At 47.1% G+C, this 27,499-nt stretch overlaps 1 protein-coding gene across 10 annotated transcripts in view; it reads left to right on the top strand.

The window, feature by feature from the left end:
- The first annotated feature begins 13,668 nt into the window (after positions 1 to 13,668).
- The window catches only part of Med12l (mediator complex subunit 12L), a 307,885-nt gene continuing 294,054 nt past the window's right edge, over positions 13,669 to 27,499 (top strand). For 9 of the 10 annotated variants that reach the window (XR_007977519.1, XR_007977518.1, XM_052180458.1 and 6 more), the window contains exon 1: positions 15,514 to 15,612. Coding sequence is in view for 8 of the 10 variants with exons in the window: in XM_052180458.1 (XP_052036418.1) it covers positions 15,514 to 15,612 (99 nt within the window). In the remaining 2 variants the exon portion in view is untranslated. Of the gene's footprint in view, positions 14,104 to 15,391; positions 15,613 to 27,499 lie in introns of those variants that run through there. The other variant, XM_052180453.1, reaches the window with a different exon arrangement.

Below are 27,499 nucleotides of genomic sequence, written 5' to 3'. Positions count from 1 at the left end.
CACCTGCAATGCAGCACCTAATTCACTGTGCGGATTTGACCTGACAGGTGTTAAGACTTGCATAATCACCTGTGTGGCAGCTGGCTCTGCTTCTAGTGTTGGGTCCTGGCAGTCTAGGGCCAGCAATCAGGAACAGAGATATCAAGTGGGTGAAAGGGTGAACTAGAGACCACAAGGGAGACCTGATTCCACATTGCTTTCCCTTGCCTCCCAGTCTCTAACTTTGCTGAAAGGATCCCTTCAGGGGAAACCGGTACCTGTCAATTAAGCTGAACAACCACTGAGTGAGGACTCAAAGAAACCCAAGGAGGATATAGTCCCAGCAGCAGCTGAGGGCTGGGTGTTAGTGGTTTACATCCTATCAACAAGGTGACCCAGGAGATCTCAGTGTGAGCTGAGGTAGGGCCTGGTGTCCTTACCTACAATGTCAGTTGTGCAAACGATAACAAGATGATTCACTTCCTCTAGTCAAAACTTGCACGGGGTAGCACTTGCAGTCATTGCAGACTTGGAAGTACAGAGGGAAGAACAGTCTTAGGAACACAACTCTTGTTTAGCTAGATTAGCAGGACACAGATCACCATACTTGCTTATGACATCAAAATGTGTTCAGTAGTCTCCATTGTCAACCTAGCCTCTAAACTCAAACCTTAGGACCTTAAAGGAGAGATAGAGACAGGGAAAATGTCCAGTAGGAAACACCAAGTCCATTAGCTTTCTCCAAAATGTGGCATCAGGAAGGTGACAAAGGATAGTTAGCACACTCTAAGAGCCAGGACTAGTCTAACTATTTAATACACCAAGAAAAGAAGAAATGCCCAGCGGAGAGTGAGCAGACACACACGCAAACATCTTTAAGGACTCTGTAAAGATGCTGACCAGATGACAAGAACTACTAATGGAGACTTCAAGGAGCATGCTCTAGCCCTTCCATCTAGAGAGAAAACATGCCTGAAGGCTATTTCTACTTTAAAGAAAATCAGCACCTTCTAAATAGATAACCAACTGTATGATACTAATATCTACAGTTATATGGATAAGGATGTAGCTAAATACTTATGTCTGACCTGAACTGTTGCTTCTATGACTTTTCCAGATTTTTTTTCCTGATTCTAGAGTCAACTTTTATCTTTCTGCAAAGATTTATTTCAAGGCTATCTTGGACATTATTAGTTACTTATTAAGGGAAGGAAGAAGAGGAGATAGGAAAAGAGGAGTGGGAGAGAAAGAGAGGGGAGGGGAGAAGAGGGGAGGAGAGGGGAGAAGAGAGAAGGTGGGAGGAGGAGAGGATAAGAGAAGAGGTGAATTGATTAGGCAGTGTTAAGGTCTCAACCCCAAACCTCAGGGAGGGTGGGTCCTTAGCCTCTCTCCGGATTCATTACGAGATGTGGATGGACTCAAATTTGTGAAGGCTTTCTGCAGGTAATAACAGTTCAGTTTGTGAACTGTGAACCCCATGGTTGCTGCTGTGTGTTCAAGAGTACGGTGCTAGAAGATAACATTCCACCTCTTCCTCTGGCTCTTAATCCTCCCTCCTTTCCCCTCCATAATGCTTCCTGAGCCTTGGAAGAGTGGTGTAAATATCCCATTTCAGACCATGCATTTCAGCAGTCACCTTCTTTCTGTCAGCACTTGACCAAGCGTGCTTTCCTACTCTGCATTTGGCATTCAAGTCTTCAACAAGTTGATTCCACACCAAGAAGGGCAATCTGTTTTACCTAGTTGAGTTCAGTTGTCGTTTCGCTAGAAATACCTAGAAAACAGTCACACCCAGGAATAACAGTTGACTAAATATCTGGGTGCCCCATTATTTGGTGATACACAAAGTTGTACAGCATATCTGACATTCACCCAGAAGAGAGAAAGTCAGAAATATTTGGGATGAACTGTTGACTGTCAGAGAACGAGGACCGGGAGCAGGATTCTGTTGCTTTTCTGTTCAGAAAGAAGAGCAATAACCAAGGGCATCCTACCACCTCTCCCATGGGACATCTCTCACGTGTGGACAATAAGTACCTGTTCCTTAGGTACTTGTTTTTCTACATAATCTCTTGGTGCAAGCCTTATTTATTCCACACTACCTGCAGGATAAAATTGACACTTTAGGTGTCAACTGCTGTTCTAGTTATTCCAGTGGTACGTTCAGACATACTGGGTTCTGCTCAAGGCTTAGGTGGTGGTGGAGGATTTCCTAGGGGGTGATAAAAAAAAAAAGCTGAGGAACTTTAGTGGATAAGGGTGACACAGGAGAGAAAAGACAATGCATAAAAGCCAAATCCAGTAAAAGATCCTGGGCTTACTGTCAGCCCTAAGCCTGTCCGTGAGATGGACTGACGCTGGTGACCTAGGTAAAAGGCTGATTAGAAAGAACAAAAGAGTTAGTTTACAAAATATATCTGGGAGCTCAAGGGATGTGGATACTATGAAGATGAGGAAAAGAATCACCTCTTCTTCAGAGACAGCCCAGCAGTGCTGGCGCTGGTGTGTTAACAGGGGAAGGTAATTAGGGCACAGGCCCAAATAACAGCCTCCTGCAGACACAGTCAGGAAATGGTATTGGGAGCTTTGACAGTAAAGAGAGCACATGGCTCTGTGGTAGCTGTCACTCATGCCCATGGAAACTAATGAAGGAAAATCGAGCAGAGTGCTTAGGCATACAGAAGACCCACTCCAAGAAGTCCAGGGCTAATCATCCATCCATCTACAGCTTCTCATCTATGTGGGGGAGGGAAAGGACAACGTTGTGATATCTGGAGCTTACATCCCATGGGAGAAGCTAGTTAAAAGCAAGAATAGAGCTGTGGAGATGGCTCAGTGGCTAAAGTGCTAGCCGGGCAAGCCTGAGGACTGGAACTGAATTTGGATCCCAGTTGGGTAGGCATGATGGCCTGCCTGTGATCACAGATCTTGGGAGTAGAGACAAGGCTCTGGGAGACACTGGCTATCTAGGGCAGAGGCAAATGCAAGGTTCAGATTCAGTCAGAGACCCCACCTCAGCAGATAATGTGGAGAACAATCTAAGAAGATATACGGCATCGACCTGGTCAACCTCAGGCCTCTAGACTCACACACATGTGCCAACATATATGCAAACTTGCAGACATATATACACGATGTATAAACATTTTCAAACAGGTCCAGATGCTAAGAAGAAAATAAGAGTGTAAGTGTTCACATAGCATTGCGTATAGTTTATTGGGACAGAGATCTTAAATGTCTTCAGCTGTGAATCAACGTGTAATTAAATCATTCTAACTCACCCCACCCCCACCCCTTTTTCTTTATGTCCCTCTTCCCTCCTCCTTCCTACCAGAGTGTTGCGATTACAGGGAGACCAGGAGGCCCACCAGAAGGAAAAACTCAACCCCCCCCCCCACCCTGTACTACGGGATGAACACAACTCCTTGTGCATGCTATGCCAAAACTCAACCAAGGAATTCCCCTGTTCTTGCCATGGTTCTCATAAGGTCCACAGTCTTTGCTTGTGGAGGATGACAAGTTCTCTGTTCAGAAAGAGGGGAGACCTGTAGCTGAGTACCATGGTTACCAATGAGGGCACACGGACACTGCCACTGTGATTGTTAAAAGTACATCTGAAATCTTGTCTTACCCCAGGCTGGCACTGGTGTCCGAGAATTCACCCAGAGACAGTGCCAGTGCCTTCTAATCACTAATGCCTTTGGTGACAATTAGATGGGACATCTGCGTTCAAGTGACTACCATCAAGCAAGAAGAGGATCAATAATAGCAAGTGTTCATAGAAGAGCCTTAAGAAGGTTGTCAAGGACCCACTCATTCAGTCACCTATTCAACACATTTTTATTGAGATCCTACTATCTGCAGGCTGTGGCTGTACACACCTGCAATCCCAACTCCTGGGAAATGAAGGCAGAGGAATGGCAAATTCAAGCCCACATTGGGACTATAAAGTTAAGACTATGCAAAATGAAAACCGGATCCCAAACAGTTATACCATAAGAGAGTTTCATATTTCATATTAAGAATGTAAGGATAAATTCTCAAAGACCCTTCCCTGGTAGAGTTTATATTCCAATAGACCCAAAATGTGTGGACAGCCAGCATTGGTGTTACACATTCTAACATGGTATAATTGTGGCATTAGGAATACCTTTGCGGGCCCTGCCAGGTTGCCCCCCTGAGGAATTGCCTCATACAACAGGTCTAGTATAAAGACTCACACACACCTATGGTCACTTGCTCTTTGAAAAAGGAGCTAAAACCATCCAGTGGAAAAAAGACAGCATTTTCAACAAATGGTGCTGGTTCAACTGGTGGTCAACATGTTGAAGAATGCAAATTGACCCATTCTTATCTCCTTGTACAAAGCTCAAGTCCAAGTGGATCAAGGACCCCCATCCACATAAAACCAGATATACTGAAACTAACAGAGGAGAAAGTGTGGAAGAGCCTCGAACACATGGCACAGGGGAAATTTCCCTGAACAGAACATCAATGGCTTGTTCTCTAAGATCAAGAATCAACAAATGGAACCTCATAAAATTGCAAAGCTTCTGTAAGGCAAAAGATACTGTAGATAGGACAAAATGGCAACCAACAGACTTGAAAAAGTCTTTACTAATCCCACATCTGATAGAGGGCTAATATCCAATATATACAAAGAACTCAAGAAGAAGACTCCAGAGAAACAAATAACCCTATTAAAAATGGGGGACAGAACTAAACAAAGAATTCTCAACTGAGAAATATTGAATGACCAAGAAGCATCTAAAGAAATGTCCAACATTCTTGGTCATCAGGGGAATGCAAATCAAAACAATCCTGAGATTCCAGCCCATACCAGTCAGAATAGTTAAGATCAAAAGTTCAGGTGACAGCAGGTGCTGGCAAAGATGTTGAGAAAGAGGAAAACTCCTCCATTGCTGGTGGGATTGCAAACTGTTACAACCACTCTGGAAATCAGTCTGGCAGTTCCTCAGAAAACTGAACATAGTACTACCTGAAGACCCAGCTATACCACTCCTGAGCATATATACCCAGAAGTTGCTCCAACATACAACAAGGACACATGGTTCACTATGTTCATAGCAGCCCTATTTGTAACAGCCAGAAGCTGGAAAGAACCCAGATGTCCTTCAACAGAGGAATGGATACAGAAAGCTTGGTATATTTACATAATGGAGTACTACTCAGCTATTAAAAACAATGACTTCATGAAATTTGCAGGCAAATGGATAGAACTAGAAAATACCATACTGAGTGAGGTAATCCAGTCAAAAAAGAACACATGTGCTATGCACTCACTGATAAGTGGATATTAGTCCAAAATCTTGGAATGCCTAAGATACTATTCACAGACGACATGAAGCTCAAGAAGAAGGAAAACCAAAGTGTGGGTGCCTCAGTGCTTCTTAGGAGGGGGAACAAAATACTCACAGGAGGAAATATGGAGACAGAGTGTGGGTCAGAGATGGAAGGAAAGGCCATCCAGAGACTGCCCTACCTGGGGATCCATCCCATATACAGATACCAAACCCAGGACACTATTACAGAAGCGCATGTTGACAGGAGCCTGATATAGCTGTCTCCTAAGAAGTTCTGTCAGAGCCTGACAAATACAGAAGTAGATGCTCATAGACAACCATTGGACTGAGCCTGGGGTCCCCCAATAGAGGAGTTAAAGAAAGAATCGAAGGAGCTGAAGGGGTTTGCAACCCCATAGGAAGAACATAATATCAACCAACCAGACCCACCAGAGCTCACAGTGACTAAACCACCAACCAAAGAGTTCACATGGAGGGACCCATGGCTCCAGCCACATATGTAGCAGAGGATGGTCTTTTCGGGCATCACTGGGAGGAGAGGCCCTTGGTCCTTCGAAGGCTCCACTCTCCAATGTAGGGAAATGCCAGGGTGGGGAGGCAGAAGTGGGTGGGTGGGAAGCACCTTCACAGAAGCAGGGGGAGGGGTAATGGGATTCAGGGGGAGGTTCTGGAGGGGAAACCAGGAATGGAGATAACATTTGAAATGTAAATAAAATATCTAATAAAAATAAATTAATTAATTTTAAAACAAGATTTATTATTGAGTGGGAAGGTAGCAGCTACCTGGAAAGGGGTAGAGGCAGAGAAAAGGTGCGTGTGTGTGTGTGTGTGTGTGTGTGTGTGTGTGTGTGTGTGTGAAACTGGAAGAGAGAAAGAGAAGAAGAGAGGAAGAGAGGTCAGCATGGAAGATATGGGAACAGGGAGCGAGAGAAGGGAGAAAGAGAGGGGGAGGGGAGGGGAGGGGAAAAGGGGAGAAAGGGGGGAGGGGAAAGGGGAGAAGGGAGAGAGGAAGAAGGGGAAGGGAAGAGGGGGAGAAGAGAGGGGGCGGACGGAGAGGGAGAGGGAGAAGGAGAGGGAGAGGGAGAAGGTGAGGGTGAGGAAGGGGAAGGGAGGAGAAAGAGAGGGAGAGGGTGAGAGAGAAGGAGAGGGAGAGGGAGAGGGAGAGGGAGAGGGAGAGGGAGAGGGAGAGGGAGAGGGAGAGGGAGAGGGACAGGGAGAGGGAGAGGGAGAGGGAGAGGGAGAGGGACAGGGAGAGGGAGAGGGAGAGGGAGAGAATGCTGGGGTAGGAGCAGTGCTCTTATATGCCAGGCTCACACCTGGCAGGTGGCAACACAAGCTGTTGCTAGGTAAGCTGTGGGCAGAGCCTAGTCCCTTTGCCTGCAAGCCAACAACTGGTCTGGTGGAGAACTATAGCTTAGCTAGGATGCCTGTCTAGTAGTCCACACCGTTTAGAAATCATGGGTGGTATCAACAGAAAAATGTATGGAATCCTATTCAAGCGAGGTTGTTGCTTGAAATCTCGGCATTAGGGAGGTAGATATGAGACGGTCCCTGGGGCTCACTAGCCAGCCAGTCTAGACTAGTTGGCTCACCCCAGACAACTAAGAAATACTGTCTGAAAAAAATAAGGTAGAAGGCACTTGAGGAGTGACACTAGATGTTGGCTTACACACACACACACACACACACACACACACACACACACACAGGTACACACACACCCCTTCAGAACTGGATTTCCTTGACTCAAAAATATTAAAGCGAATGAAGGCAAGTTAGCGCTGGATCAATATGTTGGATTAGAGTCCCTGGCTACTCATTCAGCTCTCCTACTACACTGGGGAGCCTCCAGGCAGAGAAAGGAAACCACTGATACTCTGGCCCTTCCCTTACTCTTACTTCAGCATACCCTCAACTTCCTGCCACAAAATCCATCCCAGGCATGGCTCTGAGACTTTCTGACCAAATTCTGCACCATCTGTTCCCATCCACAGTTGAATGGAGTTCCTTCTCATACTCCAGGCGCTTGACCACTTGAGAGAGAGTTCTGCCATAAACACTCTTGCTTCGCTCTAGGGCTTCAGGCCCATCCACCTGTTCTGCTTTCTCGGTAAAACCTGCAGCAGCAACCTTTATAAAGGGCCTAATTATTTTGCCATCAACCCATGGCTCCAGGGGGCAATCTTGTTGCTATGGCAACCTGGATGCTCTAGCAGGCACACTGGCTGTCACTCTGCTTTGGGACTACTAGGGCCCAGGGAGGGGAGCCTCATCTTCCTCTGGGAGGTAACAGCCCTTATGGGCCAATTATCAGAACAGAGGCCAAGACCTCCCTCACCCTGTTCTTGCAGGCTCCGTGGCCCACAATCCCACCTCACACAAGGTTTCTTCTTCTTCTGCCCCTGGAGAGACTTGGAGTGAATTTAGAGAAACTGCCAGGTTTCATTATGCAGCTCTGAACCTACATGTTGATTCTCTACAGGGGCCAAAGGGATGGCATTTCTCTTCTCTTTCCTATCAGGGTGTAACCTGATAGTCTCCAAGAGAAGGTAACGGGGTTCTTACCCTCAAAACAACATTCAGAACAAATAGCGGTTTGCGCTGATGCTCAAGGTGGCAAGTATAACCCTGACCTCTACGCCCATCTGGCCTTCATGTCCACATGACATTTATTCATGCACACTTAACCTGTAGGCCGCCATTCCAGCAGATCTAGCTCTGTGATGTAATTTTCATGACGTTTTGGACATCTTTTTAAACCAGTCTTTCGTCCTTCCTTCATCTTCTATCACTATGGCCTCTAGAAACCTCTCTAAAACTAGAAAATTACCTCACATGCATGACTCATTCTGTAACACTTGTTAGCTCCCACCTTCTGCCTGCCTCATCCCTTGCTAAAGCCTCTCTTCTTGAGGACACTCTACAGGACTCTGTCTATGATCATTCGGCAATCCTACCCCGCCTTTTGTGTTTCACTTAACAGAATAGGCTGTGATTTATATGGAGGGAAACATCACACATTGCATATAATAAAGAAGTCAAAGAACACTGGCTTTATTAAATAGGCATAATTTTTCTTCCCATAATCCAAAAATCTGAGCTAATGATGGCGGCTCATACCTGTAATCTCAGGACTTGAACAGCTGTGATGGGAAGGCCAGGATGAGGGCCATAATTCCAGGCCAACCTGAGCTACAGTGTGAGGCTGTTTCAACTTCTACATCAACCACCACAAAAACATATGAAATCTACATTTAAACGTCTGTTGGTATTGGTTTGGTGGCTGGTAGAAGTGAGGACTCACAGTGCTCTTTGCCCTTTCTATGGCCACGAAGGAGCTAGCCTCCTTTCACCTTTCAGTGTCATCAGCCGCTGACTCAGCACAGACATGCCAAGGACACTGCTACCATCTATAACACATTCACACACTGATACACGTACCTGAGCACTCTCTGTTGGGCTATGGTCTCACCTTCTTCTGGTTGTTTGTCTGATGGTCTTCCCACCAGTGCTGCTTTGGTGTCATTGGCACAATCTGTTCTCCAAGTGTCCACCTTTCTACTTCCTGCCTTCTAATGTGGACTCACTGGACAGTATTTCTACATTTTCTTCCATATGCCACCTGTACTTCCCTAGATTTAGGTGACCTGTTATTTGTTCCATTTTTTTTTTTCTAAGCTCTCTGCCTAGATGAATCCAACTGTTTCCCTGGGCTTGTTTCCAAGCAGCCAAGCAATAGGGCAGATTGATTTCACCATAGCTTCAAAGTCATTGACTTTGAACAGGTCCTTATACCGAACAGAAATCTGATGGCCTCTGTCTCTTTTTTCTGTGTGACTGCCTCAAGATTTTTTCCTTTCTTCAAATTTGCAACTTTCCATCTTTCTCAGAGCAGATGGCTGCCTCATATTGTGCTGAGACAGTTTTTGTAGGGGTGGGTCTTTTAGCCTCCTGTAGGTTATGTATTCACAGAGAGCCCCCCCCCCCCCACTTCTAGGACTCATAGATTTTTTCTTTGCTGTTTCTTCCTCTACACTATCAGCTTTGCCCTCTCACTGTGACCCCATTTCCATCACTATCTCTGGTGAATGTGGCCCTAGCATAAGCAGACTTCCCCAAAGAGGCCAGAAATGACAGCTTAAGTCAAAACAAATAAGCAAAAAAAAACCCCTTTTTCTTTTCTTTCTTTCTTTCTTTCTTTCTTTCTTTCTTTCTTTCTTTCTTTCTTTCTTTCTTTCTTTCTTTCTTTCTTTCTTTCTTTCTTTCTTTTGTGGGCTAGAGTGGTGGCACAAACATTTCTGTAATTCCAGCACTTGCAAGGCTGAGACAGGAGGATCATGACTTCAAGGCCAGCCTGACCTAAACAAAACAAAACAACAAAACTACTCCCCATAATAAACAACAAAACCCAAAATGTGTCTGTGACCCCCGGGAAACTCTGGTAGGAAATGAAAAATAAAGGCGTTAGGTGATAATTAATTGTCGGTGTATATTCCCTGATGGGCCCACCGGGCTACCATATAGGCTGTGTCTCCTGTCACAAGGGAACATAGTTCTACAGTGGGCAGTCTGAGTGACTGCTCCTTGGAGAGACCTAGTTCCATTTTAATTCCATACTCACCCACTACTATCTTTAAGATTAGTAAGGAGGTGATCAGAAAGGGGGGGGGGTATAGATCTCTGGAATTGGGTACCCCAGTGTATCAGTAAATCACGTTTTGGATTTTCTACTGGATTCCTGAGTACTTCGGCATTTGTCTAATTTGTAGAGTAGGGGAAGCTCTGAGTTACCTGTCAAGTTATGAGTCTAGTGCTGAAAAGCAAACTGTGAGCTTGGTCAATAGTGATGTTGCTTGTTTGGGGAATAAGGCTTAAGTTCTTTGTTCAGTTTCCTGCTTTATAACTCTCTCCCCATTCTTTAAGTCCAAGCCCCAGGTTTATCATGCTCCCTGGCCCTCTGAAGTTTTCATCTGTGTACCACCCAGCTGCTTTTTTGGGTGGCTCCTGTCTTTTTGAGTTCTTCCTCCTCCTCCTTCTTCTTGATTTCATCTTTCTCTTAGCTCTTTTACTTTGGCAACCTATCTGTTCCTACAGTGTCTTCTTAAGGTCCTATATGTGAGCTTTCGGAAGCAGCTCCGCATAGCACTTGCTTAGCATGCTTGGATCTTTGGGTTCGAGCCCCAGCACTTCATAAATAGTGGCGCACACCTGCCATCCCAGCTCTTAGGAAATAAAGGCAGCAGAAAGGTTGGACGTTCAAGATTGCTGTCACCCTGTACCACAAAAGACCTTGTTTCAGGAAAAAAAAAAACAATCCTGTATATTACAAGTTTAGATTCATTCGGGTGTAGTGGTCTAAAAATGAGAAATACATTGTTAATATAAAATGCATACCAGATTTAATCTAAAGCAAAATACATTACTCATTAAAAATTACATTTATTTCATTATTATTTATTTTAGTGCCTATGTCTATGGTCATGAATGTGCTCACACTTGGGCCTTAAGTGCCTTGGTGAGTGGGTAAAGGTCTGAGGACATTTTGCAGAATTTTGTTTTTCCTTCTGACATGTAGGTCTAGGGAATTGAACTTGGCACCAAATCTCTGCTATTTGAGCCTTTACACCAGCCTCATACATTTTCTTTTTTAAATTATGTCCTAAACATTGAAATAACAATATTTCAGCTACATTGGGCCAAATTACTATATTGATGAAATTAATTCCATCTTTTTAAAATACGGCTACTAGGAAAATTGAAACCATGTACTGAGCTAGCAATAGAATTCTACTTGTCATTGTTGCTTGAGTCATAATGATGATGTCCTTTCGTTTCTGAAAGCACAAAAATGATTAAAACTTAATTTGAATGTAACATTCCAAAATTAATACCTTTGTTAAAATTTAACAACTTTCTTTATGGCATTCTGATTTTAGTACATGTGTTGCCAAAGCCAATACTCAGTGTTTGTTTGTTTGTTTTTTTTAGTTTATTTGTCTTATTTTCCCATTACATGAATCAATTGAATCTAAAAACAAAGGCTAGGTAAGTGCTTTATAGCGCTCCATCTTCTGTGTTTATTTAAAATATGTATTTATATTTATTATTTTTATTTATGTGTATGCATTATTTTTATTTATGGTATACAAGTACCAGAGGCGGCCAGAGCTGTTGCATCTCCCTGGAACTAGAGTTACAGGCAGTTGTGAGCTGCCAGACGGAGTGTTGGCCCTGCAGAAGCACAGTGCATGCTCTGAATCATTGAGCCATCTCCCTAGACCCTCCAGTTTCTCTGTGTCTCTCTCTGTCTCTTTCTCCCTTTCTTTCCTTTTTTTGACTAAAAGAAAAGCATGAAAATTTCTTTTTTGATCCAGATGCATGCATTTAAATGTAATTGGGATATTAAAAAAAAACTCAAAGTGAGCAAGATTGCCCGCAGATAAGCTGGTAACAAAACACCATACTGTATACACCCGGACAAGCGTCAGTCCCACGAGAAAACCCAGCAACTTTAATTACTGCACCTACAGGCACTACGCTGAGAACTGTTCCCTTTATGCTTGAGGGAAAGCCTACTGCTACCGCACAGCAAACGGTTAGGGGTTTCTTACACTTTTTTCTTCTGGTGCTCTTTCACATGTGCTATGTAAAAGTGATAATCAATGCAAGCGGTGCATTGATGACGCTAGATGAGAACAGGCACAGGTTTGGGAGGCATTAGGTCTGACTCTGGCTTCGCTGTTTGCTCCTTCAATGGCCCTGAACCAGCAGCTGTAAAGCAGGAATGGTGGTAGTAAGGGCTCAGGACGGATCTGCTCTGTAATTAGTGCCCTGCCCCATTATTGAGAACTGATCTGAAAGATGTCATTCTTCTTCATCTTCATCTTCACACAAAGAATTTGGAGGGCCACTGAACACCTTTTCTATTTGTCCTTTGTAACTTGTACAAACCTGGAGAACTTTTAAGGTGGCCTGTGGCTAGCACAGTATATCCATGATTGGCAAGGAAAGAAGACTGGCTACGAAATGTCTGCATAGAGGTTACACAGGCAAGGGAGACCTGCGCAAAAATGTCTCACTGGGTTATTTCGCCTTGTTTATTGTGGTGGTTTGAATAGGAATGCCCTTCCCCTTCCCCCCTCCCCCACTCAAATATTTGAACTCTTAAGTCACTAGGGAATGGTGCTACTGGAGAGAGATAGGGAAGCATTGTCTTGTTGGAATAGGTGTGGCTTTGTTGGAGGTCTGTGTGCCTGAGGGCAGAGGGCTTTGGGGTTTCAACTTCTCAAGCCAGGCCCAGTGTCTGTCTTTTCCTGCTGCCTTCCAGACAGGATGTAGAACTCTAGGCTACATCTTCAGCACAATGTCTGCTGTTTGCTGCCATGTCTCCTGCCATGACAGTAACGGACTGTCACTGAATGTCAGGAAGCCCCAATTAAATGTTTTCTTTTATAAAAGTTGCCGTGGTCAAACATAGAACAGAGTAAGACAGTTATTCCTGAAAAAATACTTTGGACATGTCTCTCACCAAACTATGGACATCAGATTGAGCAGCATAATATTATACCTGTAAAGTATTACTTGTGATGACTTCCTAAGTCCATTTACCCATTCAACACCTATTATCCATCCCACAAATCAACAGTTTTTTGAGATGTGCCATGCCGTGTTCAATAATGAAAACTGTCCTTACTGAATCAGCAGGTGTATTAGTCCACTGAGAATGGGGAAAATATGTGGAATAAACATTGTGAAACATGATTTCAGATGATACTCAGGAATTTATTATATACTTTCTTCACTTTTTGGTATGCTTGATAAATTTCCTAATAAAGTTAGATATGAATAAAAACTGTGTTTTCTTCCAAGCAAAGGAACTGGATTTGACAGATGGCTATAACACAAGGCAAACTGCACCATGAAGTTATTATATATAGGGTATTTGAAATGTTCATAGCAAGGTGGACAGTGGAAGGAAGCACCTCTTGGTAAAGGCGAGTATACTGTATACTAGCTCAGACTGAGTAATGGATTGAGCCCCACACAGCTCCGTTTAGGTTTTAGGCTAGGTTGGAGGTACTTGTAGTTCAGAGGGCGAGCAATGAAGAACTAGTCTTCTACAATGCCATCGCCTTATTCACTTCCTCCTTCCTTCCCTCGGGTGCTTTAAAGCCAGCAAAGCGAGCAGACATTCATATATCATCAACATGTACCAGGTACTATAGAAAGGCTGCATGTTATTCTGTGTACATCCTCTCCAGAGCGGGGAACTAGGAGTTCGAGACATTCCTCAAGTTATGGAGAAGGTGACACAATCAGGCCAAGGGCAGATCAAGCACACAGCCCTTCCCGATCAAAGCAGAGGGGTGAGGTCAGAAACCTGAGCTCCAGCCGTGGTAGGTTCAAATTCCGACTAGCTTTTGCAGCTTTGAACAAGTCATCTAACCTCTCCGAGCTGACACAATTTCCTCATTTATAAAGAGGATGAAGTATAACCTTTGAGGGTTTGTTGTTGGAAACAAATTCAGACCATCAAGATCAGACAACCAAAGGAAGAATCCATAAATGGCAGCCATCATTCTTGGCCAAGTGCTGGCGTGTTCTCCTGGGCGCGCCTCCTGCAGGGTCCCTTAGGACACACTGGGCCCGCCTCCGAGGCTAGGTCTCAAGGCTCACAGCTGTTGGCCCCGCATCTGTGTGTCTACCTGGAGCAAGCGAGGGGCGCCGGCAGGTGGATTGACCAGATCCCCGGAAAGGATCGCCCCCCTCCCCGCGGTTCTCATCCCTGTGATGTGAGCAGGTGAGGTTTCGCCTAGGCTGCCGGGATGGCGACCGCAGGAGGGGTCGAGGCGGAGGGCGCAGCTCAAGGCCCGGGGGGGTCCCTTCTGGTGCTGGTTCCACAGCCGGGTTAACCCTGTAGCCAGCTGGGGCGCAGGGCCCGTGGACTGCGCGCTCTGCGGCTGCGAAAACCCGGAGAGGCAGATGGGAGCGCTCGAGGCGCTCGCAGCCAACTCCTCCGCGGTCCGGCCGCCAAGCTGGGCATGCTCAGTGCGGCCGCCGCGCCGCCGTCCGCCAACTCGGGAGCTCGCGCTCCCGGGCCGTGGGGGCGAGAACGCCGGCGACAGCGAGCGACGCCCCCAGGCAGCCGCAAACTTCGCGGCGTCCGCAGTCTGGCGAGCCAGACACCTCGCAACGTCAAATCCAATTCCCCAACCCTATCGGAGCGATGGAGGCTGCGGCCGCTAGGGCGTCCCGGCCGCCCGCCCCTGCCTAGCCGCTAGCTAGGGACCAACAGGTAAACTGTTGGGGGGTGGGGATCGGGGCGCGCGACGTCTAGGGGTGGCCCTGGGAGCCGAGTCGCCCGCGTTCCCGATGTGTCCGTCGGTGCTCGCGGCCACCTCTGCTCACCCCCTCCCCAGCCCCGGGAGGGCCAGCAAAGGGTTAAGTCGGCCCCGCGCCACAGCGAGCGCGGCCCCCTCTAGCCGCCTCGGCCGCTGCAGCCGGCAGCCAGCAAAGCGCCGGGCGCCGGCCGAGGGAACCCGCGCAGCTCGTGCACTAGCTGAGCCCGGAGGCACCGGCCTCGCTCGGCGTCCTCATCCTTGCCTCCGGTGGCCTCTCTCCCTCCGCACCCACGGTTCCGTGCCCGAGCAGTGGGTTCTCCCGGTGCAAAGCTGCGAGCGCGGGGCACCGCGAGCCAGGAAGTGGGCGCGGGCCGCTGCGCAGCGCCTCGCGGGCCCGAGGACGCCTAGCTCTCGGCAGGCACCGAGCCTCCCGCCTAGGCGCCAAGAAAAGTTTTTTCCCCCTGTATGCCCCTCCCCCACCCCAGCCTGTGCCCCCTGGGTGGGATTGGGTTCATTGGTGAAGAAAGTCACACGTTCCCATCAGCTGCTCCTCCCCCTGGGGACGGGGTGGGGGTGGCGGGAGGCCGGCGCCGCCGCGGACCCTGGCCGACCTCCAGCCCCGCCGCCGCCCGCGGAGCAGTCGTCCCGGGGCTCGGCGCAGCGGGGTGCCCACGAAGGCGGCCCCCCTGAGCGCGTCTGCGCGCGGGCAGCGGCCGTCTCCAACCTGCTTTTTCCTCCTGCCTGCAGCGCCACGGCGAACCAGAGTGGAGGGAAGAGGGAGTCTGTCTGCAAAGTGCTGCTCCCTGGTGCTCAGAGGCGGCTGCTCCAGCTCCAACTCTCATTCATTTCGCCGGTTAACATGAGAGATCATGGCCGCCTTCGGGCTTCTCAGCTATGAGCAGAGACCGCTGAAGCGCCCGCGGCTCGGGCCGCCCGACGTCTACCCGCAGGACCCCAAGCAGAAGGAGGTAAGGGCGCCGGCGGCCTCCGCGGTTGTGCAGCGCTCCGCAGCACTGACCCGGGGCCAAGCTGGCCCGGCGGGCGTCCGCGGCGCTGCGGGGGAAGGGCTGGGGAGGGGATCGGAGGCGGGGCCGGGGTTAGGGGATCGGGGACCCTGGGCTACTGAGACCCGGAACCTGCCAACCCCCGCGCTCCGCTGGGCGGTCGCTCTGCGGGGGCTGGGTCGCTTCCCGGTTGTCGGGCCTTGCACTGCGCCGCTGGGCGCTTTACCGCTTCTACCTCGCTAGCATCTTCCTGCTCGCTTTCCTCCGTTTCTGCTTGTTTTATTGTTTTTTACTCCGTCGCTTCGATAAATCCTTGTAAACTTTTTGACAAATGCTGGAATGCAGCACACCGGACACTGTGGTCTTGCGTTTTGCGCCAGCGGTATAGGCACGGATGGGGGGGGGGGGAGGGACCCTTTTCACATCCTCCAGTTTGGAATGGAAGTCGCTTTTAAGCGAGGTGATTATATATTTGGCTCTGTGGATGTACCTCTGTATCTCTCTCCTTTAAAAAAGAATTAAGAAAACAATATTAATGAGAAACGCCGAATTTTGTTTCTAGATAGGCAATTGGCTTTCCCGGAGGCTGTTTTGTACGTGTAAAAGCAGGCAAGTTACCTTAGAAAGAAATAGCTTCCAGATTACTTATTTCTTTGAATGAAATTAATTGAAGAAACCTTGGCTGTTGCACATGCAGTAGCTTCAGTGGTTAGTGTAAGTTATGTAGGTAGATGTCAGGAGTTAACAAGTAATTATGTAACAGCTCTCCAGCCATAATAATGATCGCCCTTGGCTATACAATTTGCCCAGAGACTTACTTGCCTATCTTTTCTTTTTTGGTTCACCTGCTCCCCTGCTGTCCTTCTAGAGGTTGCCAGCTACAGCCCACCACTAGAATACAGTCATGTGTTCTAGTCTTCCTGCAAGCCTGGAAAGTCTACCGAAAGTTTGCATGTCCACTGATTTCACAAGAGGACTTTGCCAATAAGAGTCCTTTCAGGCTTCTATTTTGATAAATGTATCCGTCTCATTAGTAGAGGCTTGGCCCAGCCTGGCTAATAATGTGTCTAAGAAATCTTCCTGAGCAATTCCTTTTGGCCTTATCACATTGAGTTTGAGGATCAGGGAGCAGTTAAGATTGAAGATGACTGGGAAGTTTACAGGTGGGCAGCGTGTTCTTAAGCAGCTCCTGAGGTCTGGAAAGAATAGAGACTCTAAGGGACAAGTGTGCAGGGAGTTGATTTAAGCATTACTGGCAGAACATTTTAAAAGTTTTGGTAGGGATAGGGACGTTCATTCGTTGACTTTTCTCATCTTATAATGAATGTCTCACTATGTTTTTCTGGAGACTGACGTAATGAGAGACAGCTCTCTCGCTTCGGGTCGGTGGCTTCGATTAGCTCGTGTGCTTGTTTAGCATTTATTTTTTTACATATGACAGTCACTTCAGGATTTGGATCCTGGAAAGAATAATTTTGGACATTGGGTCGCTTTCTAGAAATCTAAAAGTGGAAGAAGTGACGGTGGAGGGTCCTTTTTTCTACATGGATTTGAGAAAATGAGATGATTGAAGCCCAGAAGCGCTTGATTGATCTGAAGTGTTTGGTGGATAAGCATACACTGGGTTATCAGTGCAGTACTCATCCAAACCTGCACTGTGCTCGGGGTGACTTCTGCTGCTGCTGCTGCGGATTCACTTTCCCCCAGGCGACCGATATTCTATCTCTCCTGAGGAGAGAGTTATATGTGGCTGTAGTCAAATTCGGGTACAATATGGAACAGGTGCTTGGCTGTTTTTTTTGGTTGTTGGCGAGCAGATTCCTAAGCTTTAGTTATTTATGTATCATACTGCTCCCTCAGATGTCCACCCTGTCCTTGTACAACCGGTCATTTATCCTTTTATTAACTGTAGATAAACTGTATTGTGCTTTCTGGACAGTCTTGATTTTTACAGTTTACTGCTATATGTATATGATTGTATAAGACATCACACCCCCCCCCATATGTTATTGCACGCAAACACAAGATCTGTAATTACACATAGTTGAAGGAGACCAAATCCATATCGTGAGCCTTCACAGAGCTGTGGTAATTTGTTTGAGAAAGGTCACACTGATCTACCCAAGCTGGTCTTGAACTCAAGATCTTCTTGTTTCACTCTCCAAAGTCCTGTGATCATAGACCTGAACCACCACCTTGAGCTAAAGTATTGATTTAATGGAGGGAGTGCAGGCTTCCGGTTTGACAGTGGTGAGTTTGAATTTGGTTGAGTATCTTAGTGGTTGGCAAATTTGGATCACTTCTCTCTTGTCGACTAGTTTAGTTGTGCTCTTCAGGAAAACCGAGGTAAAACTTTATGAAAAATGTCACCATATTTGGGTAGGAAAATCCCTATTCCTAACCGAACCAAAGTTGCCTCATTGCTATTTTTGAAGTTTTTATTGATAAGAAGCGATAAGAATGTTCTGGAGATAGGATCCCAGGCTACTGAGCGGACTCCTTTGTGAGGACTCTGTGGAGACACAATGAAAAGACCCGCCAACCCGCTTCCTCAGTTGATAGAACTCATTCATGAGCGTGCAGGTACCCTGGCCTCCCTTCAGACTTTATTAAATGTGGTGGCAGACTACTTTGTCATCCGCACACAGACTGCCCTCCAAACTCTAAAAATGGGGAATCAGAAAGGCAGGAGTCTTTCCTCATGCTTCCTTCTCTACAGCCCTTCAACTTGCGATGACATCATGCACTCCCCGGGGTGGCTTGCCTGACTTGCTTCTGGAATGGTTTGGGTTGCTAACTCATCTGACTCTGCTTCTGAGTTCCACCAACTTGCTCAGAAGCTCTTTGGCTTTAGACTGACTCCTCTCCTAACTGCAGCCCTTGCTCCTGTTGCTCTCAGTCTACCGGGACACCTGCCTGCCTTTTCTCCCCCTAGACTCAGCCTTTCATCCTGTTCTCTTACAGCTGGGATCTAGCAGGTGGGCCCTGGAGCCATTCTGTTTGCCTGGATCCTGGCCCCTCTTTTCTCCTTGTAGTTCCTTTTAGAGTTGGAGGAGACTGCTACTTTCCTGCAAGGTGGTCGGATAGATAAAATGTATGTGAGGAGCTTCAATTAGAATTGGCCATAGATTCAGCATGCAACTATTTCCTGTCAAAAATTACTGTCAGGCCCGTCCGTCATCATGTTGGTCTCAGCCCAGGGACCTTCTCAGGCCTTTCTGTCGTGTCTGTCATTTGCTGTTATTTGTATCTGGCCATTTCCTACCAGTGGGACAGTTTCTTGAGGACCGAGAAGAGGTCTGTGTTTGCTGTCATTGACATGTTTGGCCCTGAGTGAGGTTCCTGGAATGCCAAGGGCACAGATATTTCTTGTAATACATTATTAAAAGAGTCAGGTGAGTGAAAGAGTGAACGTGGAATCAGATGTGTTGGGAAAGCTTAGCCAGGTGAATGCCAAGAGTGTCCTCGTTTTCTGCCGGGAAGGCTCAGGACTGTGAAGGTGGGATGAGGTCTTAGAAGGAAGGAGGGGTTGTTTTACCTTGACTGTGTGGCCTGGACCATTGAATAGTAAAGACATCCAGGAAATGAAATTGGTAAGAAAAATGGATTGGGGTAGTAGTGAGATTTCTAGGCATAGGAGCCTCCTGCAGGGTCTAGGGGAGGGATTGTGTGGTCTGTGAGCAGGGCTGCTCCGGAGAGGGGTGGCTCCACTTTGCAGAGCTGGCCTGCAGTGTGCACATCTCCTTCCAGCTTCCGAGTGGAGCTGAAAGGTTTACACCAAATGCTGACCTGTGGGTGTAAGCTAGTGGCCTGCTGGCGGTTGGTTGTTGAACCTGCGTGAGGCGCTGTGGTCAGACACCCAATAACTACCAAAAAAAAAAAAAAAAAAAAAAAAAAGGATGGAGTTGGGGAGGAACCCAGGTTATTGGATCTCAGATTCAGCTGGTTTGAGGAGTGGCCTCAGAATTTGCATTTCTAACCAGATGGATGCTAATCTGATACTGCTGGTGGGAGCCTGCTTTGAGAGCTCCAAGGCTTTCTATTCCGCTGGACCATCCTCTTAGGGAATTTCACTTAAGGATCTTTTTATGGGCTGAAGCTGCCTGAGTTTGGCTTATCAGTGCAGGCAATCGTGGCTTGGTGGGGGCTTTCCTCAGAAGTTCCGTCCTTTCTTAGTCATATCTAAGAGCCTGTGTGTCCGTCCCCCACCAGGTTTCTCTTATGCTTAGAACAGTATGCAGACCCTTCAGGGCCTCACCATCCTGGTCCTGGCTCACCCCCCCCCCCCCCATGCTCTCTGCAGCCACAGGCCTGCCTCTGAGTTGGGGCTCCTACCATTTACTGCTTCTTTGATTCACAGTCCAAAACTGTGAGATGTGGTTTGTGTTTAAACCAATTGCTCTGTGCAGGGCATAGAGCCAAGGCCCATGGTCCTGCCACACATACTACACTCAACACAGGCCAGCGTCTAGTAGCTGATGTCTTGGTAAAGAATCCAGGCTCCTTCTGTTGTACTGATGACAGTATCCATGAGACCTTCCTGGAAATCTGGTTTGACTCACAGCTTCCAGCTGTGTGCCCTTCTGGCTGTACAGTGGGCCGCGGCTGCTTTCTTCCCTTCCAACAGGCCTGGCTCTTGGTTAGGTTCTGGTCTGTTGCTGGAGTGGTGTTTATTGTTCTTGGTTCTTAGCTAAGAAATTGTTCCAAAGTGGGGGAACCTTGCTTGCAGCCGATCTTCAGCTTCTTACCGCGTATTAATTATGCTTTTGTGGAGCTTATCGGTGCCTAAAATTCAGTTTTTAGGGTGCAGCATCTACTCGCTGGTCCACCAACTACACTGAATGTTAAGCTGCACCAGAGCGAGGGTTGATTGCTGGTGATCACATGACTGCCCGGGCCTGTGGTTAGGCAAGGTACTAATTGGAAAAGAAAGAAACAAAATCCAGAGAGACACGGGGGAGGAGCACTGGTGGAGGAATGGGAAAGATTACATTGAATCCTCCGGGAAGACTGGACAAATTGGCCGGTTGCCTGGAGGATGAAGACCGAAGTTAGTGAGACATTTGGTTCTAGAATGTTTCTTGCCTGGGAGCAATTTGTTGGCCTGGGGGAGGTGAAGTGGAGTTTCAGACTTCCTTAAAATCCCAAATATTCAGGGAAGGGTGTGGACCTGCTTCTAGGTTAGAATCCAGGTAGAAAGCTCTGTTTCAGTTCTATTCTGGTTCCTCAGAGGCAGAGAGGGCTTGCCTGGTATGCCTGAGGCCCTATCTATTCACTAGTATCACTTTGAAAAACTGTTGCTAAGTAAGTCTGGATAGAGAGGAGGAATGCAACCAGTTGTTTTTCAGGGAGATGTAGTTCTTAACCTGCACCCCAGACGGGCCTAGTCAGCACTAGTGGGAGGAAACTCAGGAAGTTGTAAAGCGACCTTTCTAGGCTAGTCCTTGCACACTGGATTTGAGAACCAGTGTCTCAGCTGGCGTTCTGTCGTGTTCCTACCCACTGCTCAATACTTACCTCGTGTCTCAGTCTTTCCTCACATCTTAGTTGGCGAATGGGTACCTTTAGGAACTAAGCTCTGAGAATGAGCATTTAGCTACTCTCCCCTGGAAACCGATCGGACGCCCAGTTCTTAGCCTAGGCTTGTTTCCTGCCAGCCGTGAAGCATTTATAGCTGAGTAGAATTCCGTGCCTGGCTCTGGAGATAGCCGAAGCTATTTCCCACAGACTATCTTGGCTAACCTGAAGCAAAGGAGAGGTGAGCTGGCTTTGTGCCGCAAAGCTTGCTTTAACTCAGCAGTGCTGTGAGGTTTTTGCTTTACATGGAATTGGGTTCTCAGCTGGACCTTAGGGACTTAGGTAAGGCTGTCTGTGGGGGTGGCAGCCACCGTCCTTTAGCCTGATGGATGGTTCTCCACAGGGTGACACTTGAGGTGGAATTTGGTCTTTCAAGAAGGTGGAGCACCGCAGGGTGAGGTCTGGTCTTTGGCTAGTTGAGAATGGAGTGCGGAGACTTGCGCTAACAGCCCCACACTCAGGTGTATACTGGTGGAGGGGCAGCACCAGGGGCTAGCAGAGCAGAGAGGAAACCAGACTGGACTGAGGGGGTCTCCTACTCAGTTGTCAGGCTTTTCTGTGGTGGGGTAGGCAGCATAAGCATGAGGGAAGTGGCTGAAGCTTCTAGTCCCGCTGCTGTGCAGCGAAGGAAAGGTACCTTGGCCCAGCATGGAGAAAGTAAAAAGTCACCTTTGACCCTAAGTCGGGGGAGGTCAGGGTCAGGTGGAGGAAAGATGGAGAGAAACACACACACACACACACACACACACACACAGAGAGAGAGAGAGAGAGAGAGAGAGAGAGAGAGAGAGAGAGAGAGAGAGAGAGGGTGGGTGAGGGGGTGGGGGGTTGGGAGAGCCAGCCAGGGAGCGAGAGCACACCTGTGCTCAACATTGACAGAAGCTGTGAAGACTTTCGTAATCACTAGTCAGTTTCTAAAGCTGGTCCACAGTGACAGGAGTTTAGCAACTATTCTCAATTCCTTAATGCCTTAGGAAACTTACTAATGAGGGGGAAAAAAAAACCCTCTCTAACTCAACAACAACAAAAACCACGATTCCTACTTAAAAATGTGTATCATATGGAAGTCTTGTTAACTCTGGGGCTTTGAGTTCATTTTGTAACACTATGACAGAGTCCTGGGTAATTTTTAGATTACAGTCCTTAAAAATGTTTTTTTTTTAATTTTTTATAGTTTATTTAAAATTATTTTATAGTTGTTTTTTTTTTTTCACAGTCTTGAAGGTTTGGAGATCTAGCATAGAGGGGTTGTCATTTGATAAGGGATGGGGCTTCTTTCTACTTTGTAGAATGATCAAAGGCATTTCACAGATGCAGCACCAGATCAAGAGTGGGATGGGATGCTCTACCTTTGATACCCACCCATATCTAGACCCCTGACAGCAGATGGTGAGGTGTGGGGGATGGGCATAGCTAGGTGACTGACCTACTCATCTCTCAAAGGGCCCACCTCTGGCTTTCTAGCATTAGGGCAATATGAATCTTGGGGAATACTTTTAAACCATCCCACTAGGGCAGTAGCACTGAATTAACAATTTTAATTTCTTCTTTTTGCTAATAATCTGCATTTCAAGGTGTAATGTTAGCCTTATAGTGCTCTTTCCTTAGGAGAAAGTAACCTAAAATATAATTAATTTTTGATTGCCTTTAAAAATGGACCTTCAGTAGTATTGTTATTCTTTTATCCTTTTTCTTCTAAATGGTTTTAAGTTTACTACTCAAATTCCTGGGCTCCCAGGAGCATCCGAACTCAGCCTTCCTAGTAGCTGGGATTTCCAGTGTTGAACGTCATGGGATTTCCGGTGTGCCGTACCATCCTGAGGATCACTGTTAGTTGACAGCTCAGAGTTCCATATCCTGTGTACTTGGGCTCTTCTGAAAGAAGACGCTTCAAGCTTCTTCCAGTCTTTGTGCTGAGGAGAAAGAAGCCCCTCCTGGTGATTAACTAAAAAATTAGCTACCTGAGGATGAAGTTGTCTCCCACCTGGGAAGAGGAACCATAACATACCACAGATGACAGGACCCTGCCTAATGTGATCCACAGCCCAGCCACAGAAGTCATGTTCACTGTTCCTCATTTTATTTTCCTATGAGAGAGAGAGAGAGAGAGAGAGAGAGAGAGAGAGAGAGAGAGAGAGAGAGAGACCTTTGCTCTCCCAGCCCTTCCCTGACCCCAGCTAGAGAGGTTTGAGATAAAAAGGAAATCTTACCAATTACTTTCTAGGCCTGTTGTAATAAACATGGTTCTTTCTATCAACTTTTGTTTTATTGTCCCCAGGAGAAGCTGGCTGCACTTTCTTGACTCCCTTCACAGAGGTGCTTGTGGACTCCTGAGTCTGACAGGAGCAGCAGGTTAGAGGTCAGGCTCCCTTTCAAGAGCATTCCAACTGTGCCATCTGCACTGTGCGATATCCAGAGTGGATTAGGATGAAGGAGCATGTAAAACTTTTTAAATTGATGTGAGGTCTCATTCAGTGGTGTGTTGGAGCCAGCGTGTACCAGCTGCCGTGAAGATTCAGGAATTTTTGTGAGCTGATGTGAGGTTCATCACTTGACAGCGTCTGTGGTGGTAGTGTAGTACTTACACCAAGGACATTGGCAAGTGCGCTGACCACTAGGCTTCCTTCCTTCCTTCCTTCCTTCCTTCCTTCCTTCCTTCCTTCCTTCCTTCCTTCCTTCCTTCCTTCCTTCCTTCCTTCCTTTTTTTTCCAGAGACAGGGTTTCTCTGTGTAGCCCTGGCTGTCCTGGAACTCACTCTGTAGACCAGGCTGGCCTTGAACTCAGAAATCCGCCTGCCTCTGCCTCCCAAGTGCTGGGATTAAAGGCGCGTGCCAGCACCGCCTGACCTTTCTTTTGTTTTTAAATGAAGGTTGATTGTCAGACTTTCCAGAAGGCGGACATTTCTATCATGTTTACTCTGCATTTCCTTGTTTCCCACTTAAATAACAAATACATAAACAAAAACCAGGTCTTTAGTCTCCATATCATTTTTTCAGCTTTGACTAAGCACACACCTTCTCTCTAGATAGTGGAAATCTACCACAGGACTGCTGCGGAAGACCTTTAATACAGGCGAAGGGGAAAGCCCTTTGCTTATGCCCTGAAAAAGCCGCCATTTTGCCCTGTTTGCAAGGGTAGTTAGAGGATATGTAGCTGGAGGAGCTGCAGCCATCTTGTAAACCTTGAAAAAGCTGACACAAAATGTTGGTGAGCAGCCCCATGAGATCCTTAAGCTGATGAGCTGACCTGGGGGTATTGATGTTCCCTGTAGTTCTTGTTAACTAAACAATAAAAGTTCACTCTCTTCAAGTCATTTTTGGAGCCAGGTACCAAATACTCGGAGAAGTCACTGTGGTGCTTGCTTCTCTCAGAGAATCATGCTCTCCTCTTGTGGTTAACTTATGCAAATTCTTATTTTCTGGCTCAGTTTGTGGCATGGGCACCAGATGAGGTCCCTCAGGACCAAGGCCTCTTGGAAGACAAGAGAAGCTAAACAGTGATCTCCTTTATTTCTGCTTTTGCCAGGAGGACTTTTCGTTTCCGTTTCTTTTTTAAAAAAGATTTTATTTATTATCATATCTAAGTACACTGTAGTTGTTTTCAGGAGGGCATCAGATCTCTTTACAGATGGTAGTGAGCCACCATGTGGTTGCTGGGATTTGAACTCAGGACCTTCAGAAGAGCAGTCAGTGCTCTTAACCACTGCACCATCTCTCCAGCCCCTTATTTTTTCTTTAATTAAAATATTTTTAATTAATTTATTCAGTTTACATCACACTCACTGTCCCCCCTCCCAGTCACCCCTTCTCCCCTGAGAGGGTGGAGGCCCCCTCCTTGGTAGGGATCCCCCACAGCCTGGCGATAGGAGGGGTTCTGATGGAAGAGGGAAGAGTGTTGTTGTCAGCCTTGGAAAAGGATGCGTGGTCTGTAGGTCTGCATTCTGTGTGGCAGCCGTGCCCTTAGTGGTAGAGATGGATTTACCAAGTTAATCCGTGACAAAGGTGACTTGCCACAGGAGATATGTGCTGGCAATTGTGTCCCCTGGTTTGTCTTTACACTATTGGCCTTCCATTAAGAGAACGTCCAGTTTTTTTTTTTTTTTTCCTAAGTACCCCCAAGTCACTCCAACAGCGAGAATCCCTTTGGCTTTCAAGGGCACCCTGTGCTTTGGTGACAGTGGGGCCTTTTCAGCTCAGCAGCCGGTGGCCCCAGCTTGCCAGGTCTCCCGCAGCTTTGCCTAAAGCTCATGCAGGAGCTTTATGTTTTGGGGATGAGGGTTCCTGGTCCCATCTCTACCTCTGTAGCTCTGACAGAGGCATGTTGGACTCTTTGCGTACTGGGATCATTGCTTTACTAGTTGTGAGGACTTTATATTTGGTTGGTTGTTTCTGTTTTGTGTGTTCTTCGTTTTGGTGTCAGTTTCGTTGATATCAGGGTCACCAGGTCAGTGGGACATACCTGAATGCGGATTGTCCTTAGTTGCAGAGCTATGGCCCTGAGGAAGAGACCCTTTCCATTGTCGGGTTTTATTCGCCATGTTGTGAGGGGAATGCTGTTGTCGTCGTACGTGTGCATGCCAAACTGATCCAGTCATTCAGCCTAACGGTTTTATTGAGCACTCTTCAGGCTCCTGGCCAACTTGGGCTTAATTGAGGACAGGGCCCAAATCTGATTTCCTGCTACATCCCTGACTCACACCTAGGACTCAGAACTTTTGTTTTTGTTTTTAAATGAATGGACACAATCATAAATAACGGTAGGAACATTAGCTCCAGAGCGCGGGGCATTCAATCTACAGCAGGTTTTCAGCTAGGTGCTTTGTCTTTATTTTTTCTAGGCTGTCGCGTCTGAGTATGTGTGTATTGCTGCTTGGTGGCTTCTAGTGGGTAGAAGCCAGGGGAACTACTGATGTGCCCTGGGCCACTATACAGCCACACACACCAGACCTTTCTGGATCCACCTAGTTCTGGAGTGGAGAAACAGGCACGGAGAGAATGCTAGAAAGGTAAATGAGGAACAGCGTGGTGTAAAGGTTTTTCAGATTGCCATGGGATCAATAGGAAGTGACCCAGTTTTTGATAGAATCCGATGAAGAAGGGTTTGATTCTGGAGCTTTTGTAGGAGTAGGTGGTGCTGAGGATGCGGAGGGAGGGGCCAGCTTGTGCCAAGCATCTCCGAGAGCACCAGCCTAGGCTCTGGGCCTAGACTTCCTGCTTTGCTCCAGTGTGGACAGGACAGGTGGGTCAAGTCCTGGGTGACTTGTGGTGGTGTTTGGATATGAGATTTAAGGTGATAAAGGCCAAAGTAGCTCTTAGAGTCACACTGAGATCCCTGGGTGACTCTTTTGTTACTTGTGGCTACTGTTGGGGTGGGGGAGGACGGCTTAAAACAACAGGATTTACTTTCCCAGAGTTCTATTGGAGAGACTGAAATCAGGGTGCCAGAGACCCTTGGAGGTCTAGGGAAGAATTCTTCAGAGCTCTGCCTTGCCTGGTGGGTGCTTCAGGCCTTCCCTGGACTTTTTTTCTTTTTCTTTTTCTTTTTTTAAATCTAATCTCCTCTTCTCTCTCCCCCTCCCCTCCCCTCCCCTCCCCTCCCCTCCTTTACTTGTCTCCTCCAAGAGGACAGGATACCAGAGTCATGGAAAGGAACTGCTGGGAATAAGCCGGCAGTGACTTGTTCCATTTGTAAGCAGGGGCCAGCAAGGGCCTGTTCCTTTTATAAGCATTCAGAGATGACAGGTTTCTAGGCTGGATGGAGAAGGCCTGGGCAGAAATTCTGAGCAGAGATAGGAATTCTTCCTTCCTTCCTGTTTTTTAGATGTACGATTTTTTTTTATTTTTATTTGTGTGTGTATGTGTATTTTGTCTGCATGTGTGCCTGTGTTCTGTATGCAAGTGGAGGCCAGGAAAGGGTGTTGGATCCCCTAGAACTGGAGCTGCAGACAGTTATTAGCTACCATATGGGTAGTGGGACTGGAAGCTGAGCCATCTCTCCAGATCCTTCTTGTGTCTTAGACCATCTCATGTAGCCCAGGTTGGCCCTCTCCTTCTCAATCCTCCTCACTTTACCTCCCAAGTATAATCTGATATTACCGATGTATTCTATTTGCCTGGGACTTAAAAAACAATCCTATGTTTGTTTTTTGGCCTGGGAACTAGAGGCACCCACTCTCAGCCTCCTTGAGTACTGGGATTCCAGGTGTGCTTGGCATGAGAGGTGGGGAATTGGACACTATGTTGGGAGGAATTGCTTATTTTTCTTGTAGGTTGAA

The sequence above is a fragment of the Apodemus sylvaticus genome, chromosome 4 (assembly GCF_947179515.1).
Source record: "Apodemus sylvaticus chromosome 4, mApoSyl1.1, whole genome shotgun sequence".
In the NCBI taxonomy this organism is placed as follows: Eukaryota; Metazoa; Chordata; class Mammalia; order Rodentia; family Muridae; genus Apodemus; species Apodemus sylvaticus.
The sequence above is the reverse complement of the archived record's forward strand: the minus strand, read 5'-3'. Positions and strand labels throughout refer to the sequence as shown.